The sequence below is a fragment of the Lissotriton vulgaris genome, chromosome 8, assembly GCF_964263255.1.
Source record: "Lissotriton vulgaris chromosome 8, aLisVul1.2, whole genome shotgun sequence".
Lineage (NCBI taxonomy): Eukaryota > Metazoa > Chordata > Amphibia > Caudata > Salamandridae > Lissotriton > Lissotriton vulgaris.
In genome coordinates this window covers 428254511-428275740 of record NC_141696.1, presented here as the reverse complement: position 1 = coordinate 428275740, position 21230 = coordinate 428254511, and the positions used below count along the sequence as shown (strand labels likewise).

At 46.3% G+C, this 21230-nt stretch overlaps 1 protein-coding gene across 1 annotated transcript in view; it reads right to left on the bottom strand.

The window, feature by feature from the left end:
• The window catches only part of JADE3 (jade family PHD finger 3), a 225772-nt gene that overhangs the window by 46740 nt on the left and 157802 nt on the right, over window positions 1-21230 (bottom strand). Inside the window, exons 4-5 of the mRNA XM_086934199.1 lie at window positions 12587-12744; window positions 2709-2899 (exon numbers count right to left, since the gene is read on the bottom strand). Of these exons, the coding sequence (XP_086790325.1) occupies window positions 2709-2899; window positions 12587-12744 (349 nt within the window). The remainder of the gene's footprint in view (window positions 1-2708; window positions 2900-12586; window positions 12745-21230) is intronic.

Genomic DNA, 21230 nt, shown 5'->3' with positions numbered 1-21230 from the left:
TGGAGAGGCAAAAGTGGGGACGTTACACGTGTTGTCCCAAACAAATGCTACTCAGGACTTTTTGCAACACCAGAAAGGTAGGATGTCTGGAGCTGATGATCAAACATCACTACCTTAAGAAATCCGATCCGTGACCAAGCAAAGTAAAATCAATACATGGTTAAGTATAGAACTGTTCTCCAGAAAGGTTGAGGGGGATTTTAAAGGGGAGGTACAAGTCGCAAGAGTGATTGGTGTTCTACTATTGGATTTTTTCAGATTTTCGTTGTTACCTTATAAGCGTGTTAGTATAATTTGTGTTTATGTGTTCTTTTCCATCTCTCTGTTCAGCCCCGTTCCTACTACCAACCAGGAAGCCCACATTGGAGGTCCTGAGGATACCCAATGGCTTTAGTCTTGGATGTGATATTTTAAGGCACTGCTCTTCCAACTACGGAAACGCTTGTGTGCAATCAGTTGGGTCAATGATGCAAAATTTATCAGTTTTCAATAAACAAAATATGAAGAAAGACAGAAAGAGGGCAACGTAAGAGGTACATTTTCTTGTAAAAAGACAAAAAGCAAGTTTAGTTTTCCTGATTTTATACTATACCAGAAAGCACAAACGATATGGTAACTGTTGAACTGGTTTAAGAGTGATAATTACGGTATGCCTTGGAAGAACACTAAATTAATCTATCTAAAATTAATGAATGTACTCTTATACGCAGATATGAAATAGAAAGGAAAGCATAAAATTAAAAAGTATATTATCGGTTATAAAAAAGATATTGTTAAATTTGCTTCAAAATTTATCTGCTGTTCATACAGGTGCTACTTTGTGGAATAGTTTTTTTCATAACAAAAAGTAACAAATCTCTAAATGGGAAGTTAGGGATTAAGCTTGGCCTTGTGAGTTTTTCAAGTTTAGGAAAAAAGGTAAATGAAAACATAAATGTTATAATATTTAAGTAGAAGATGGTGAAATCAGAGAAAAACATGTATGTATGGTACTTTAAAACAGATAACTGAAGGGCTAAAATCTGCCCAACTAGAGAGCCTTCCTCTTTTGAATTGGCAAGAGATTATAAGAAATCCACCTCAAATATATAATTTACCTTTGAAAGCGGCTAGTTCTCCAAATGATAATGTCTTAAGTACGGTGTGATCAACAGAATTAATGTACGAGATTGATTATTATTAGGGAAAGAAATGTTAAGAAATAATTTTGCAATATATTGAACTCAGTTGATGTATACTCCGCAATGATTTATTTTGTGGGGTTACTGGTGCCCGCCTTAGATGCACAGGCTTGGTTTTGCACTGGATTATAATTGCATACTACCAGTAACACATCTCATGTGCTAATTGTGAGTAAAAAGCATTTTGGTCAGATGCCTTCGATAGAATAAATGTTACTCTAGAAACTGAAATTTAGAGTTCTCTCAATCTGATTTTGTAAACTGGGGGCATGTATTGTAGTGTTCAGTCATTAGCACAAACCTCTTCTAAGATGTCTTATAATTGCAAAAAAGTATTCAAGTAAAAAGTCTCCAAAACTGGAACACTGGTTGGCTTGAATTGCTGATTTAGCAGCGTTAGAAAAGATTCAGATGAAATATGGTAAAAAAAATTCATACCAATAATAATAATAATACTAATAATAATACGGAATTTTATAAAGCGCGAACAGCTACCTCGCGAGGAGGTGTCCCGGCGCTACAAGAACAAGATATTTTTGACCATGAGGATAGGAGTGCTGGCGTCTAGCGCGGTTGGGCAAAAAGCCAGGTTTTCAGCATACGCTTAAAGCAATGGATATTAACAGAACATAACTTTGCATCCCCGAAAAATAATCAGTGGCTGATGGTAATTTTAGCAGGGAGGACAGGCCACCTACACACACACACACACACACACATTCCACGTATTCACTCTCACTCACACACACACACACCCACACACACACACACACACACACACACACACACATGTGCACAAACGCACATGTGCATACACACCCTTTCATAATGCACCTCCTAAGCCTGGCAAAGTTCAGCTTAGAAAACCAGGGACCTGCGCATTTATCACACGTCTAGCTCCTGGCTGCCTAACCTGAACAAGAAGAGTGTGTCAGGTTGACTTTTGTTAAGCTTGGCAGACACTCTTTGTTGAGGAAAAGGGTTCGGGTGTAGCCCTTCCGCATGGACGGACAGGCCAAAAGCTGAAAATGATTGACTGAAGAGTTAAAAAAAGAAGTTAGACGTAGTAAAAGAGAAAGACTAGATTCACAAACAATTGTGTGTACATAGGTGTTACTTAGATGAGCAAAAAATGATTTGCAATAGTAAACTGCATTCCTAGAATCCGGGTTTGTGGAATGTTAGGATTGTAAATTGCATTTCTAATAAGGGACAGCCATCATGGAGGAGAATACTCCATTGTTTTTCCCTTTAGTTGTGCATGAACCTCCAAAATTGCCATTTTCCTTGTAGAGGGGGAAAAACCCACATATCCCTTCACCACAGGGGAAGTTGTACAATTTATGAAGTAAAACTACTGGAAATCAGATTACAGGGAAAACCTACCATAATAGATTTCTACGTTTTTCCACAAGATCGTTCGTTATCAGGCCAAAAAAGTGGATACATTTCCATGCTATGATATTTAAATCTGGGCACTGATCACTAGGACTTGTCCTTGGCAATAAATGCAAGCAGACCATTTACCCATTTCCAAAAGTTCTAGGTTGAGTTCTTGGAGCCAGAAGATATCCACCTCATCCAGGTCATACCGGCACATCCTCTCTGCCAGCTCCAGAATGTTGATATATCCTGGTTCGACCGGCTCTTGAGTGGAGCAGTGGATGTACTTTCTGGGTCGAGAGAACAAAATTTGTTTCTCCTTCTCTGCAAGGACCCTGAATGGGGAAGAAAATAATCCATTAGTTTAAAAATACACAAACACAGGTAAAAAGTATATCAAACCGGGGTTGCAGAAGTGACACTTCAAAATCAAAGAAATCATTTTCAGTTTTTAACTCTCAACAATACAAGACACATGCCAGTTCCTTGCACCTGACAAAAAATGTGTTGAATTAGTTATAAAGTTTGCGTCCAAAGTACGTGTACAGCACATCTAACAGTCTTGCAGGAAAGGTGGGTTCCACCATGGAAGGGGCCAGATTGTGGATACAGCCTGCCCCTTTATGTCAGATCCATTCGTACCCTCTTCACCTTCAGGATGAACATTAAATCTCAGTTTTGTCTAACCTAGGAACCAAAACAAGAGTTGCCTTGTCCTAATGCAACATAGTGCAATGTTTGATTGAGCAAGACGTAGAGCATTCACATGCAGTGGGACACATTTTCTGTTCAAATATTATGAATAATGGCAAACTATTTTTTTAAGCTTATCTGAGACTCAATGAAACCATTGAGAGCCCCCACAAACTCTTCAACGAAGTTCCATATTTTGTGCATTCCCCTTTAGAGCAGCTTTAATGTCCAAACCTTAAGTACTCTGCAACACTTTTAGCCATTTTCGCAAACTCAAAAAATCTACCATAACTACTACTTAGCGAACAATCCCCATAATAGTTAACTAGCCACTTATTTTCAGAAACCTTCAACAAATTCTTCACGGCAACCAACCCTACAGAAAGCCATCTGCTGATAAAATAAAGACTCATGTCCTGCAAAAGAACATGCAGAAATAATTACCAACTACATGCCTGCCTTCTTTAATAGCCCCTTCATAGCGACTGGTGCTTCAATGGCTCTCAAACACACTTTGGTAATACCTTGCTTCCAAAAAAGTTATCATTGGCACAGCAAACGTGAAACACTACCACCCCAAAACTGATCTAACCTGAATATCAGAAATTCTGGGAAAAAGACAGTCACAGCCTATCACAATCCATTTCAGAGGGCAACAGGGCAAGCATGGGTTACTGGGCCCAACCATGAGAGCTGTGACATTTTAGTTCTGATGTCCAGTGGCACGACCTACTATGAGTCATGAGCAACTGGTACATGGACTATTCACTTCAGCACTTGACTCTCAGTGGTGGCACGGTTCGAGCAGTCCAAGACTCTTCGAGGGGAGGTAAATGTAAGGTAAGCAAACGTACAAGAATTGAAAAACAAACAGTGACCACAATCTGACTGGTTAGTTGAATACTTACTTTTTGGTAAGAAAACAAGTGTTTATGACACATGCAAAGTGTACTAAGGCGCACAAAATAATACACAATACAGTCTCTCAGGGCGAGAGTGCTATGGCTTTCCAAGGCACTGTCCACTGGTTTCTCCCGCTCTTTCGTCCACACTAACCAACGTATCCTTGGAACTTTACTGGAGGAGATTTAGCAGGTGCTGCCTGTATTAGCAATGCCCCACAAATTCTTACTTTGCCCCAGAAAGTTTAGCTTTCTGTGGCGTTAATACATGAAACTCAAATAAGTCTCAAAAAGCATGCCTGCTGTGCTCCAGTCTTACCCAACATACCTACCCTAAACATATCTGCGCTAATAGAGATACTGGAAAAAAAATCTGAAACTAACCATTTAAAGAATATATTCTCATTTTAGAAAAAGCTGAAGCAACCGAAATAGGATTCAAATCGGAGCTGTCTTTCTAAGAAATAACCTTAGCAACAAACTTTTGGAAACAAAATAACCACCCGCACAAACAAAATGACAGATGACCTACCAAGAAGCACATCATCAGTGACACTAATCTTTGTACAGAAAATATTTCATTTTTCACTCAGTTTAAAGAACGTGGTTTTGAAAACTGCATAGACTTGCTAAAGGCATACAACCAAACAGTTGGTACTGTTATGTACCCCTTTCTGGGCCAAGTTAGCTACACGACCTTTTACCTACATTTGGTCTACCTTGCTCTGCAGAAAGGTTCTAGCACGGACCTTTTATCCAGTTATGTGCTGAATAAATGTCGATCAGTTTCCTGGAAACTAGCTTCATTTATTATGCATGAAGATTCTTAGATAAGTCCCTGCATATGACTTACATAAAAGCATGAACATATTCTGTGTAAAAGTCATGGTCATCTTCATTGTAGGGTGAAAGAACTGCTTTGCATAATCACATGAATTGTTCTAGGCTCATTTGCATAATCGTACTCCCAACATATCTACTGTGTAAGGAACCCAGAGGCTATCTTTATGGTATAAAAGACCCATACTAACCCTAAATAAGCAGATGAGAAGCTTTCACGCTGGCACCAGACGCTGAGATTACAGCCTGCAGAAAGCTACAACACGCAGTGGTCTGACATCCCTTGCAGGGTGTCCAACTCAAGACCAAAACGGGGTCCTTCGTTCTCTCCTATCAGCTAATGGGGTGGACTCTTTCCTAGGCGATTCTTGGCTCTACATCCACATACATGCTAGGTACACTTAGATAGGGTTTGCCTCATAGGAGTACGCTTGATTACTTTCATGTGTCTATATGCCTGTATATATTCACTGTTTTAGCACCATGGTGGAATTCTATCTTTTATTTACTCTGTTGGTGCTTGTAAGCTTATACATCTGTTTCTGTCTAATGGTTGTCGTAGCAAACATGTTTTATACTAGAATGACGGTGGTTCAATAAATGCTTCTTGAAAATATCCCCATTGTTTAATCTGTGTCTCTCCCAGATAAACAGATTTACTGAGCGAAAGGTACTGCACTGTTTTCACGATCCCTAAAGGATCAAGTGTTGTAATGTTTGATAGTTGCCAGAAACAATTTTGTTCCTTGGTAAGGCTAGGTAGCTTTTGGTGGCACTGTGAGCTAGCGCTGGTCTAAAGGCTGACTTATCCTTTGGGGGTGTCTGGAATCAGTCTGGACACCAATCCCTTTGTTTATGTTGTCTAAACGGGCAGATCTTAAGTATTTGTAGGAACTACACAACAGTGCTGGAAAGAAATAATTTCAAAAGTTAGTAAAAGTAGAAAGCCACTATTGAGGATAAAACGCCTGTAATACAAAAAGATCTCCCAGCAGAATGTATTTTTTTCGCATTTCTGACCGGGTTCTATCAGTACTGCCTGAGCAGAATGCAGTTCAGTATTTTTAAATGGGTTGCGAGCAGGCATCCCGAGGAAAAGCATTACAGGGAGACGTGCAATAAGCAACTTGAGAGGACAAAATAAAGGGAGAGTGAGTTGCAAAAAGTGGTACCATTTCTCCCTCTTCCGTTTTAATACTGCTTTTCACCCATAAAGTTTTTGGCATTTACAAAAACAGAAGCATTCATGTGTCTTAGGCCACATGTGGAGAGCAGGACACCACGTGCGGAGGGCAGCACTCTGTAACATGAAAACAGACTCCAGAACTCACAGTGCTTTTAGGTGACCTCAAGACGCCATAATGCACTAAAGAAACAGCCCCTTGAAAATAAAATGTAATTGTTTAGACAAAAACGCAGTCGTGAAGACCAGAAGCAGCCAGAGCATGTGCATAACGAGAGGGGATCAGATTTAAATATACTAGTGTCACTATTGCACAATTCCAAAGCAGGCCTCTGCAACACGTCTAACTTGCAGAACGTAATGTAATGAGAATGCATAGACCGCACACTGCCAGGATGAACAGAGGGGCTCCTGCATACATTTGTTTTCAGTTATGGGCTGTCACTGAGCTACTACACTGACAGTAGCAGGTACGGACCACGTGAGATGTGGTCTGATTTAAGTTCGCTGGCACTGAAAGTAATAGGAAAGGCAGCACTGGCGACACCCTAGCGCTATTAATAAAATTGAAAGTACAGTTTGAAGGAAAGAGATATTTCGCTGAGGCACAACTTACTTTGTGAGTCGACTCGAGGAACGGCAATACTACAGGCCGCACCTCGCTGCAACGACTCCCACCGCAGGAAGCACCGGCCTGGGCATGAACGATTGGGCTGTTGTGCTGCTGGGGAACAACTCCAGAGGCTGCCATGAGCTGTGCGGAACTCTCGGGTGTTTGACTGAGATAACTCTGTCATGATGTGAGCAGCACCACACTGCCACTCCCTGTAGCCATGAGTTTAGTCAAACTACAGACACCGCTCACCACTTGAGCCGCAGCTTTGGTCCTGAACCCATAGCCATTAATGATGCTGCATCGCGTGTCGGGTGAGTCTATTACATTGTAGCAGCTTATAGCTTCAGACTAGTCCCCAAGCCTGCCAGAAGACGCACGCACGGCACACTGCCACTGACCACACCAGCTAACTTTCGTTTCAATCAGCAGGCAGTATTGGTCAGGTGCATGATTACTTGGTGCTATTAGGCATGACTTCGTTATTTCGGTGCGGTGAGGCAGACTACCACACAGAAATGGGCTCGTCTAACGCCAGATTGATTGATTGATTTTGGGTTTTGTAGAGCGCTCAGCTACCCTTAGGCATCCCGGCGCTGGTGAACACATCCTGGAAGGTGGGAAGTGAAGTGGGGGAGCGCTCAAGGGAAAAGTAGGGTCTTCAGTCTTTTCCTAAATCTGAGATGGTTATGTTCCTGCCTAAGGGAGAGTGGGAGGGCGTTCCATAGCCTGGGGGCATTGTACGAGAACTGGCGACCACCTGTTCTGGCCTTCGAAATTCTGGGGATTTTTGCCAGGGAGAGGGAGTTAGATCTGAGATGTCTGCTAGATGTTTGGAGGGACATCAGTGGCCTAAGTATGGGAGGGCCTTCATTGTGCAGTATTCGATGGGTAATGCACAGGGTCTTGAAGTCGACCCTTTCCTTGACTGGTAGCCAGTGCAGACTTTTGAGAGGTGGCTTAGCGGAATTCCTTGCAGCGGTTCCAGTAAGTATTCTGGCCGCAGCATTTTGTGCACATTGGAGTCTGTGGACTGCCGAGACTGGGGCCCCCAGATATAGGACATTGCCATAGTCCAGATGCTTGGTACTTGGCAGGGCTGGGGCTGTCTTTAGCAATAACTGATGATTTAAAAGCAACTGCTGCAGAATTCCTTGAGCTCCAGCTTTCAGGAAGCTGTAAATACGTCTTGATAACTCTTATGAGTAATGTTCCTGCTGGAGAGAGATGGGAGTTTTGTCGAAGGGTAGTTTTGACTCGCCATAAAGTAGCGCAGAGGGTTAATATGCTTGATGCAAAGAACAGATCTGTATTTTATGTGGACAGCTGAGTGGATTAGTACAGCCAGCGTTTACCAGCACTTTAAAACATGAGGAGCACTTTTGCCGGGTGGCAGTGAGGGAATCCGAGGAGGCCATGGGGGGTGCCAAAAAGATTGTAGTACCAGGTGCCACCAGCACATATGCCAGGCCAGAGTGGAAGACATATCCAGTTGTTAGGAGGTCATTCATTATTCGAAGGTTTCTACCCACTGTATTGCAAACTGCATCTGAAGACGGCAACTGAATTCACCCACTCATGCGCAAAATAAACGCAAGCCTTATGTATACGTGGAGAAGCGTGGCTCAGTGGTTAGAGGCGGCAGACCCGGAAGCTGAGATCGGCTGTGGACCAGGGTTCGATTCCCCGCCTCGGCGGGTCTCGGGCTCAAAAATTCCACGGAGTCGACAATTCTCGCTCCGGTGCCTACTCGACTCACGGGGTCACACTCTGCGACTCTGGGCAATAGCTTGCTTAATCTCCACTACGGCCCCTCGCGGCGGGATGCCTGGCTTTCACCTTGTGGATACCCGGCCGGGATATCTCACAGGGGAATACCAGGACGGGTTCCCTAAGCAAGCGCCTTGGGACCCCTGGGTTAAAGTGCGCTATATAAATCGAAACACATTTACATTTACATTTGCATACATCACAAAGAGCAAATAATCCACCATCTATGCCACCGGTTACACAATCACACACAATAATCATGGTCATGTCGAGCCTTCATGTTTTCTTTAAAATACACTGGAATGTCAGACAAAATGTGCCTGCACTCGTTAACTACGATCTATTTAAGTCATCATTCATTTTAGGCAGCTTTTCTCAACTCTGGCCTCAGGGAAGCAAAGACTCGGATCCTGGGAGGCGCCTATCTGGATACCTGTGCTTAACAACAATCCACTTTACGCACTATGATGGAGACTTGAAAGTGCCACATAATGCCAGAAAAACGTAATTAATACAAGAAAAGGCATGTAACATGGCATTACACGTATGGACAGATGCCAAGTCTACATTAACCAACGCCCTTATTGCAATGTTTTTACAGAATACAGGAATGCACAACACCTCTAGACATTATGAAAGCAGAAAATCTTTACACAACTTTTCTAAATGAGAGCTCCACATGCTTTTGAGAGGCTAAGACAGTTGGGAGGGTTGGGTTGGTGAACCGGATGAGGCGGACTGAAGGGAGGTGCAGTTGGCCCAGCGCTTGCTGGCCATCCCTACTATTCAGAAAAGGGGGTGGTGATGGACAGAGTATCTGAATTAAGCAGAACACTCCTACCCAGTCAACAGATCAGGGCTTGATCCATCACCGTTTTTTAGCTCACTGCACCATCCCAGCTCAGAACCTGGCTACATGCAAATTAGTCTGTCCCTGGCCCAGTGCATCATGGGAACAGGGCAGACCAAACTACCAAGCCAATTCTTTAACTGGAAAGGAAACAAGCTTCAACCATAAGCGTGGAAGGGTATACTCCGAATTGAGTCCCTTGCTCACTGCACCATCAGGATTCAAGCAAGCCGGGCCGAAGACGGCTGTAATGCCAGAAACTGGTCCCCGGAAGCTGGTTTCCTTTCCAGTACAAGAATTGGCTTGGTAGTTTGGTCTGCCCTGTTCCCATGATGCACTGGGCCAGAGACAGACTAATTTGCATGTAGCCAGGTTCTGAGCTGGGATGGTGCAGTGAGCTAAAAAACGGTGATGGATCAAGCCCTGATCTGTTGACTGGGTACGAGTGTTCAGCTTAATTCAGATACTCTGTCCATCACCACCCCCTTTTCTGAATCGGCCATCCCTACTAGTCTTCAGCTAATTCAATTGCATACGACATACCTCATCCCATTCCAGACCAGGTCTGCTTTCAGTGTTCAGAAACATTAGCTGATCTCTACCATGCTGTCTGGGCCTGTCCGGACATCTTGGTCTATTGGCAGTGGGTGCCCAGCGAGCCTCGGTGGTCCTGGAATGTGATCTTGATTTTATCCCTAGGGTAGCCCTTCTGGATATTGTTGATGAGGTGGGTGGCTCCCAGGTGGACCCCACATTTGTGGGCGTCACCACATTGTTGGCTAAGAGAGACATTGCTTGGTGATGAAACTCCCCCAGCGCCCAAGCCCTGGGGGAGGGCAGAAGTGGACTGGTGTGCTCAACTTGAAAGTCTGTCTAAATTGCCCATGTTTGCCCGCAGAAGTTCAACAAAATGTGGGGGAGGTGGGGGGGGGGGCTTACTACGGGCTGGGACTGTGATTTGTTTCTGGCTGGTCGCATTGTGACAGTGAAATGCAAATGTTCTTCATCATGTTCGGTTGATTCAAACTAATAAAAAATTGTAATAAAAATATACAGTTCTAAATATATGACAAACGTATAATACAGCATTCAACACCTATGCTTGGTGAATGAATGTATTGACAATGGGTGATACACAAGATAATCAAATGGAAAATGGAAGCTTTTCCATTAAAAAACATTTCTTCTGTAAGCCTACAGGTGCAGTCAACCACTTAAAAAGATCTGTATAAAACTCCACATCATATCCCTTGAAAAAAGAATTACAGGAAGCAAACCATTATGGTCAACATGGAAATGTGAAATGACCGTAGAAACGAAAGATGAAGGTCTATAAAAAGGCGTTTGTTTAAACTCTGTATTGTTGTATAGTAGAAAGAGCCTGAAGCTCATCAGCTACAGTCCAAGGTTTGCTGCCACTAAGAAGGCCCTGCTCCATTCACAGCAAGATGCCTCCCTAGAATGCAGTATTCTTTTCAGTCACAGGCTTTGGTGAAGGCCACATTCACATGCCTATCAATTGTCTTTGACAGTGGAAATGAACAGAGAACAAATCAACCAGCACATTTGTAGCAGTCCCAAGCACTGCAAACTACTGTACAGGCTTTAAAATATTTATGAGCCGCCATCCACGTGGGACCATACCCCTTTTTGCATCAGAAGCCTGCAAGACGGCTCCATAAGGTAAGCACTCACCACTGACATCCAGCAACACAGGGATGCCAAGTTTAAATCTTGATAGGAAATCTCAAACATTCAGCCTTTTGTAGTTAGAAAGCGGAGCACACTAAAATTGCTTAACAGCAGTACCTGCTACGCTTCGAAATGGGAAAGCTGCATCAGTGAGCACTACATTAAAAAACTATCAAACTAAAGTTAATTATCTGCCCACAACTTAGTAGCAGAAAGCGCTAAACACACACAACTCAATGGGTGGCAACAGCATGCTACACCAACATACATCAGTGTACTAGCCACTAGTTCCATGCATTAACAGGCTACAACCCGCGCATTGTAGAAAAATAGAGTGCCAGTATCGAGCACACTGGTCACCCCAGGTGCAATCAGAGCTGGTATTTAGAGGATCGACTAATACATTAATGATAACGAACTGCAGCAGCCACTTAGCCAAAACATTAATTGTCCATATTATATGGGTACACACTGGTTTTGAGGTCGTTGTAGCTTTGAATGTTATTCCTCAGACCAGTTAAAGGCGATACATTATTAGATCGAGCAATCCAACATTCTGGATCTTCAGCTAACGTGTTTGAACCCGTGCTATGGACTTTCGCAAGGATCAAGTGAAACATATTTAAAATCGGTTATTGAAGGTGGAAAAGCAGTAGTAAGGATATGCAGTACTCCAAAACATTTTGATGGAATGTGCAGATTAGAGCAGCTAGCAGGGAAGATCAACTGTGGAGTAGAGAACACTAAAGAACCCTCCATCACAAAATGTTGGGTTCATCCCTCTCCAGTGACAATGTGTCATCCACATTCTAAGCATTCACAAGTCAAAGATTTTCTTAAACTCTGTTAATATACTTAAGCAAAAGAACTTGTGGTCACATAAGTCTGAATGTATCCATCTGTGGAAACACATGGTCGCCAATAAGACAAAGTCACTACCCTGTAAGTTTTGCAGCCGGAGGCTATTTTAGATTCACATGCTGTGCATTCAACAGTTAGTAGTTGGACTTGTTAAAGCTTTGCAAAATTTTCTGAGTGTCAATCCAAAGCTAGATATGAATTATAATCCCACAATGTAATATCAGTTTTAGCATTTTTTTTGCTTTTTTCATTTATGCTACTCTTAAAGTAACTCGAACACAATTATGTCTCTTCCGGAGACAAACAATCTGCAGCAGAGGATTAGCAAGGGATGTAAAACAGATTTCCATTAATTTCCAGTCATGCTGGCTCTGCGTTACATTTTCGATTAAGAAAGCAATAATCCAAAGACACAAAAAAGCAGATAAAGTGTTGAACTAAAATGTAACAAAGTAAGCTGGTCTAAAAAAAAATATATATATATATATATATATATATAAAAAACATTTTTTAGTAAAGCAAGTTAAACCCATAGAAGCAGTTAAAAAAAGACAGTAACATCCCCAAGAATGCAAATATAAATTCAATATATTTTGAGTAACTGTTGGAGGCAAACACCTGAGCGAAGCCTGAGGTATTGTTTCGGGGCTGGCTGGGACCTGAACTCCCTTCTCCCATTCTTGTTTCCATGAGTCCGCGAAGAGGTAATATTCTTCTATATTAACATGATGGGAGTCAGGAATTTTCATGGCACTAATGAGGTCCTTCCGGAACACCTGTTGGAGAGAGGACACAGTTATAAGCTTTGAATTGAGAGCATAACAAACGGATGGGTGTTTTTGTAAAATATTTGTAATTTATTTTCTGCATTGATAATTCTTCAGCACAAGGAGATTCATAAGTAAACATGCTTCCACCGGTTATCTGCCATTCTCTGTTCAAGTACAGCTCCTCTCTTTAATCTGCATTTTCTTTTGGGTTTCTTTTTCAAGTGTAGACTAGAAAAAGCTTTAGCTGTCTCACAAACATGCTGTAATCAAAATCATTCATAATTAAAAGATACATAATATCGAGTTGCTTGGGTCAGCCATGTTTATCGATTGGCCGGTTCAACCGTCATTCATATTTTGTCTGCGCCCCTGCAGTATACACCCTTTGGCAATCAGTCGGCCCACTTTAATCACTGGCTCTCTTCCACTGAGTGACAGCATTTTGCCTAATGATGTGCCTAAAAAAGTTCACTTCAGTGTCAGAGCCTTTCCCCCCATCCTCCCGGCACCCGCCCCCCCCATTTCCCTCCCCCCCCCCTCGGCCTCATCCTTCTATTTCTAATTCCATCTCGTTGTACTTTAAGAGTTACTTTACACAATGGTGTTGGTAAATAGGTTCTTCCATTAAATCGACATGTTATCCTACACGGAGTCTGAAAACTTGTCTTTCCTTTCTTTTTTCCTTTATCTTCATTCTAAGATATTATCTTTAATTCTTTTTTGGTATTATTTCTTTTTGAGTGACTAGTGTTTTTTATTCTGGTTCTTTAGATAAAAAAAGTATATTGTCAGATTTTTAATTGTAAATGAAATCATGTAAATAGGACCAAATTGCATCACTGATATATGTTTTTGTCTGCATGTACATTTTCCCGGTTTCAAAATTATAGATGTACATGGCATCCTGATGAAGGCTTCAGCCGAAATGCGCGTAGGAATTATTGTATAGAAAAGCCATGCCTTAAAACATTGTTGTTCTGATTTGGAGTAAAAATTTGCACATAGTAATTGATTCAGTAAATGTTTGATGAACATTAGAATAGAAAACCTCTGTATCCTTTGAAATGAAATAATTTAAATAACTGTTCTTGTTAATCAGGATTGCAATAATTGACACTGGAGTTATTGCTATATTTTATATGCAATTCAATATGACTAATTTATAAAATATCCTATAAAATAATAAAAAAAATATATATTTTTGTAAATGAATGGTACATGCATGTCATTTCTGTGAATGCTCTTCAGGTCCAAGAAGATATTTCCATGTTCCTAAATTGTTCATCACAAACTGTTGATACACCCTGATTTAGGAACTACTGTCAGGGGCACTCATTTTTATACAAACATTAAAAATAACAATGCCTTTTATATGTGTGTTGCTTTAAAAAATATATATAGATAAAAGGCATTGTCATTTAAAATGCCAATACATTTTTTTTTCTTTTTATTAACATTAGGCATTTCAATCAGTGTATAGTACAGAGAGTGAATCTTCCCACAATTATTACAACGTGTCAATAATACTGTTTTTTGGGGGATACAAGAAGAAGCGGGGTAAGGGGAGATTGTAAACCTCAACTTACACGTGTCCCGGGGATGCGAGCACATCTGGTGTTAGATCAACAGGAGGCACACAGATGTTACCCCTGTATCGGTTCCTCTGGCCCCAGACCGTTTCCCACTTGCGGGGTTTACCTCTCGCCAGATAAACCGTTTTCTCTCGAAATATGCACTAGTCCACACTCTTTCCAGTCCTCCAACTTAGGTGGTGCTTTGGACCCCCATAATTGTGCAATATTCCTTTTTGCTATCGTAGCCCCTAGAGTAACCCACCTAGCCTGTGCTATGTTCAGCTCTGTAGGTTCCCGGATGTTGAGGAGACATCTTCTAGCCTCCGGTGCTACTGTTACTCCCAATACCTCTCGCATAACCCTGTGTATCGCACTCCAATAATCCACCATATGAGGACATTCCCAGAGGATATGGAGGAACGTGCCCACTTGACCACAGTCACGTCTGTACAAGTCGTCTTCAGATAGCCCCATCCGGACTAAGCGTGGGCCTGTGATATACACTCGGTGTAGTATTTTCAACTGGACCAACCGCAGTCTTGCCGGGATCGCAACCTCCCTCGGGGAGGACACTGCTGATTGCCAGTCCTCATCGTCAAGTTCAATACCATCCCTCATCCACTTATCTCTCAATTCCAACAATAATTCTGCTCTATGGTTTATCAACTTCCTATAAATGAGGGAAATAGTTTTCTCTGGCAAATGACCATCCAATATTCTATCTTCCAGAGGTGAGGCCTCGGGCACATCCTCCCCTACCGGGATAGCCGATCTTAACGCATGTTGAACCTGCGCATAGCGGAAATATTCTACCCCATTCAACTCAAACTCAGTTTGCAGTTCAGTGAACGTCTTCATCCTATCCCTAGCCCAAACATCACCAAGCCTAGCAATCCCTATCAAATTCCACTTGTCGAAACCTTTGGTGTTCCAGAGTTTACCCAGCTTTTCAGAGTCAAATAGCGGAGTGACCAGAGTAGTGCGGTCCTTCCATCCTTAACCCCTTCCATGCTGGTGACGAACCCCAGCCGTCATGCACTACGGTGCTCGTGTGCTGATGACGGCTGGGGTTCGTCATGGCCCGCCCGTGTTCGGCCGGCGGCCGCACACGGGAAAAATCGCGGCCACATCGAAGGGGTTAAGAGTTGGTGGCATCATGCCATATCTTGACTGCAACCTTAGTGGGTCCTGTCAAATTTTTACTTGCCGATTTGGTATATAAGGCTCTGATATAATTACCACCTGGGAGTAGCCACCTATCCATTGCATAACCCGGGTCTGAGCCGGGCCCATGCGTGCCTTGATTTAAGGCCGCTAATTGTGACGCCCAATAATATCGTCTGATGTCTGGCAGGGCAATACCACCATCATACCATGATAACGTCAACTTGGCCAGTGCGATACGAGGTCTACCCTCCCATAATAGTTTGCGCTGTACTTCCTCCACCTCTCTGAAATAACTGGCCGGAACTATATGAACAAGTTACTTACCTTCGGTAACGATATATCTGTAAGAAACATTAGTTCAGGTTCAAGTCCCACTGAGGCATCACAAACGGAACAGGTGGATACATGTGTGTGATGCCCTTCAAGAATCTTGTTACAATGGGGGACTTGAACAAAGAAGGTTGATCAGGCAGCCTCAGAAAGGCCGAAAGGGCAGAAAGGTAGCCCTTGATAGTGCCCAGAGCAGAGCCCTGCTGGGCAAGAGAAAGAAGGAAGAGAAGAACCTCAGAAAGAGGGGCATGAAAGGAATCCACAGCCTTTGCTGTGCACCATGCCACAACATTCCACCGACAGGCGTATACCTATTTCGTGGAGGAACTCCTGGCTGCCAGAATCACATCACAGACTTCAGGAGGCAGGTCAAATGGCCTCAACTGCCGCCGCTCAATCTCCACGCATGGAGGTGGAGGCTGGATAGGTTCGGGTGGAGGACCGTCCCCTGCTGCTGCGACAGAAGGTCCTCCTGAAGGGGCAGGCGGATCGGGGGACCGACTGACATGCCGAGGAGCTCGGGATACCAGTACCTTCGAGCCCAGTCCGGAGCCACAAGGATAACATGGGCCCGGTCGCGCCTGATCTTCTTCAGCACTCTGGGCAGAAGTGGTATAGGCGGAAAGGCGTATAAGAGACCGCAACTCAACTCGCGCCGAAAGGCGTCGCCGTGCGAGTGCCGTCTTGGAAACTCCAACGCGCAGAACTGATGACATTGCGCGTTCTCTTCTGTGGCGAATAGATCTAACCAAGGCTCCTCCCATTGCCGAAAGAGGCCTTACGCCACGTCCGAGTTCAGACGCCATTTGTGATCCATCGAGCACCGACAGCTGAGTTCGTCCGCCCTGGCGTTCAGAGAACCTGCCAGGTGTTGAATCGTCAGAGTCACGCCCTGACGTTCCAGCCATTGCCAGAGGCGCAGAGCCTCCTAGCAGAGGGTCCACGACCCCACCCCGCCCTGTTTGTTGCAGTACCACATGGCGGTGGTGTTGTCCGTGAACACCTGCACTACACTCCCGTTGACAAAGGGGATGAATGCTTTCAGTGCCAAACGAATCGCCCTGAGCTCCAACAAGTTTATATGGAGCCGGGACTCCGCCGGAGACCAGATGCCTCTGATCTCTGCCTCTCCCAGGTGGCCTCCCTAGCCCTGGAGGGACGCGTCCGTCACAACAACGTGCTCCGGTTGGGGAAGGGAGAGGGATCTGCCTCTAACCCAATCGCGGTCCGTAAGCCACCACTGCAGTTGTCTTGCAGTGCCCTCCGAGATCAAGACATGGTCTGACAGATTGCCCTGATGCTGGGCCCACTGAAACTTCAGGTCCCACTGCAGAGCCCGCATCCGCCACCGGGCGTGATGCACCAGAAGGATGCAGGAAGCCATCAGCCCCAGCAGCCGCATCGTCAACCTGACCGAAACCCGGGCTAACGGCTGAAACATGGGAATCAAAGCCTGTATATCCTGGACTCGCCGTTCCGGAGGATAGACCCGAAACTGCGCCGAGTCGAGAACCGCTCCGATGAAAAGGAGCTTCTGAGAGGGACACAGGTGTGATTTTGGCACATTGATGGAGAACCCCAGCTCGTGCAGGAGGTCTGCCGTCATCTGAAGGTGGTGGACGACTGTCTGGGGCGAGCCCGCCTTCAACAACCAGTAGTCTAGATAGGGGAAGACTGAGACCCCCAATCTGCGCAGATGAGATGCGACCACCGCCATCACCTTGGTGAACACCCGTGGGGCGCTGGTAAGGCCGAAGGGGAGCATGATAAACTGAAAATGCTCTAGGCCTACCGTGAACCGCAGGTAACACCGGTGGGCCGGCAGGACGGGGATGTGAAAATACGCATCCTGCAAGTCCAACGCTACCATCCAGTCTTGCGGGTCGAGAGCAGCCAAGACCTGAGCTAAAGTCAACATCTTGAACTTCTCCTTCCGGAGGAAGCCGTTGACGTTCCTTAGGTCCAAGATAGGAGGTAGGCCCCCTTTGTCCTTCTTGGGTACCAGAAAGTAGTGGGAATAGCAACCACGTCCTACTTCTGGCCCAGGAGCGCGCTCGATGGCCCCCTTGGCCAAGAGGGCCGTAACTTCCTCCATCAGAAGTGCCAAGTGCTCCCCCGACACACGGTGGTTCTGCGGTGGCATGGCTGGAGGAGTTGTCTCGAAGGGGAGGGAGTAGCCCCTTCGGACGAGCTGCAGCACCCACCTGTCCGATGTTATTGTGCGCCAGTAGGAGAGGTGATGGCGAACCCTGCCTCCCACCGGTGTCACATGGGCCTGAAAGCACGGACTAGGAGGATTTAGTGGCAGATGCTGCGGAAGGAGGTGTGGCCTGACCTCGCCGCTGTCCCCGACCGCCACCATGGCGGTTTCCACGGCCGCCACCGCGTTGATAAGTCTGTTGCGGCGCGTGGCTGGCAGCACGTGTGGGACCACCCCTTCCTTGGCCACGAAAGGAGCGAAACGAACCCGTTTGCTGGTGCTGGGTCGAGAGACCTAAGGACTTGGCCGTGACCCTGGAGTCCTTGAAGCGCTCCAGCGCGTGGTCCGCTTTGTCGCCAAACAGGCGACTGCCATCAAACGGCATGTCCATCAAGGCATTCTGGACATCAGCCGAGAAGTTGGCGGATCTCAGCCAGGCGTGTCGACGAATCGCCACCGTCGTGGACATCGCTCTGCCCAGCAAGTCGGTCGTATCAAGACCACAGCTGATGGAATATCTTGCTGCGTCTCGGCCTTCAATCATAGCCTTGCCGAGCTTAGCCCGTACCTCCGGGGGGCATTCAGGCAGCAGGTCCGCGACCGTATCCCACAGAGAGTGGGTGTAGCGGCCCACGAGGCACGCGGTGTTGCAAGACCGCAGTCCCAGACTCAGGGACGAGAAGACCTTTTTGCCATACTGGTCGTACCTCTTGGATTCCCTGTCGGGCGGGGCCGACGGGAATGCGGTCTGGGAGGTGGAGGCCTGGATTACCAGACTCAAGGGTGGGGTGGGTGGACAGAAACTTGGGGTCGTCCGAACACGGACGTTGGCGTCTGGCCACGTTCCTATCAACAGGCGAACCTGAAGCGGGCCTGGACCACGTGCCCAAAAGAACGTCCGTTAAGGCCTCGTTGGACGGCAGCAGTGGCTCCTGTGGGCATGACTGCGGTTTGAGTACCTCAGTGAGGTGTTAGTCCTCACGGCCGCGACGGGGAGCACAAGGTTTAAGGCCTTGGCAGCCCTCATCAACACCACTGAATAGGCAGCCCCCTCCTCCGTAGCCACGGTAGGAGGCGAGACAAAGCCAGGGTTGGGGGAGTCATCCAGACCACTGGCGTCACCCAAGTCACCCGTCCAGTCCATGTCGTACTGACACTCGCGTGTCAGAGGGTCCTCAGACCCCTCTCCGTATTCTACATCCTCACCATACTCTGAATCAACAATGTAGACCGGCTCCTCGGGGTTCACAGGCCCCATCGGCGTCGAGCCCGGCGTCGAACGACGCCGGTCCGACTCCGCGTCCGGATTCGGAGAGGGAATGGGGACGGCGCCGCCAGGCACCGGCGCCGGCCGGAGCCGGCGCCGCGCGGGGGCGGCGCCAGGGGTTGCCCCGATGGAATGAGAGGCCGGTTGACCAGCCGGCGTCGACCCCGAGGGCCCCTGCGGCGCCGGGATTGGAGGCGACGGCGGCGCCGAAGCACCCGCCAGCGTTGAGGCAGGGTCCCCAGAGGCGCTAGGGCCCCTAGACGGGTTCACAGGGCCCGAAGGCGCTGCGGAACCCGCCGGAGGAGAAAGAGCCCTCATGGCCACGAGGAACGCCTCTATCTCCTCGGGCGACGCGCCTTGCCCAGGGACCGCAGGGTATGGAGCAGGCCGCGTCGGCGACTCACGCGGAGACGGGGCCACCTGAACCCCCGGCCGCATCGCGCGAGCGTCGGGGGTACGATGACAACGCCCCGACTTTTTGTGCTTCCTACCTGAGGAACCAGATGCATAGTGACGACTCCCGGAGCGCCCGTGACGGCTCCGCGACCGCTCCCTCGATCGCTCCCTTGACCTCCAGCGGGACCGCTCTCGACGCGGGCCGACACCCGGAGCTCGAGCAGCTTGCGGGAGCGCTCCCACCTAGCCTTATTCATCAAGGCCCGGCAATTGACGCAGGCGTCCACGTCGTGGTCGGGGCCCAGGCACCGGAGACAGAGTCGGTGATGATCCGTGACCGACATAGTCCGGTCACAGTCGTCACAGTTCTTAAAACCGGGCATCCTACCGGCACCGTAGAAGATTCAAGAGATCAAAAAAGATCAAAAAACTTGGTCAAAAGACCGGAGTACTGCTCTTCGGATCTGCGCTAACTGGCGCGGAAAAAAGAAGAACTGACGTCAGCGCGCGGAGGCGGCATCTATATACTCCAGCGACGTCATCACGGCGCACGACGCCAACGACGGACGCAAAGCCGCAGGGGACGCCTGTAGACAACGCCTACCGACGCGCAGGGGTACTGCTACGCAAAAGTTTCCGGATCCAGACTGACACCTGCGGATATTCTAAGGTAAGGAATCTAATACTAACCTGTTTTTTTTCAGATCTAACGTGTTTTGTAGGATGTAGAAAAAACGAGGTAGGGACATCATTTTGAAAAGTGTGGCCCGTCCCAAAAGGGAGAGGGGTAGCCTCCTCCAATTGTCTACATCACTTTGTAATCTAGCCAGAGGGGGGAGTAGATTCCTTTCGTACCAAAGTTTGGGATCAAGTGAAATAAAAATCCCCAGATATTTAAATCCATCAGTTACAACTTGTATAGGGCAGTTTTGCGGGGGTATCGAGGTATCTCCACTCAAAACATACATAGATTATTTCCCCCAATTTATAGTGAGCCCCGAATTTCTACCATATGATGCCAAAACATCACAAACAACCATTAGTGATTTTCTGGGTGATGTCAAATAAAGTAAAATATCGTCAGCATATAAGAAAATCCGGTCCTCCAACTGAGAGGACCACTGTATACCTCGGATAGAGGGCTCCCATCTAATCCAGGCTGCCAACGGTTCGAGCGCAAGTGAAAACAACAAGGGGGAGAGTGGGCACACCTGTCGGGTGCCTCTTCCCAATCCAAATGCCACAGAGACTCGATTATTGACTACTACTTGCGCGAGAGGTTCATTATATAATAGCCTAACCCAGGCAATAAATTCCGGTCCAAATACAAATTTAGCCAAGACCGCCCACAAATAGGGCCATTCTATTGTGTCAAAGGCCATTGTTGGGTCTAGCAACGCTATTATCGCTTGCTCTCCCAAAGTATGGGCCCTGGCCAAGACTCAGTGTAACCTGCGAAGGTTCAACGCGGTATTTCTGTGGGGGATAAAACCGGATTGATCAGCGTGTATTAATCCACTAATGACCTTAATAAGCCTATTTGACAACACCTTTGCAA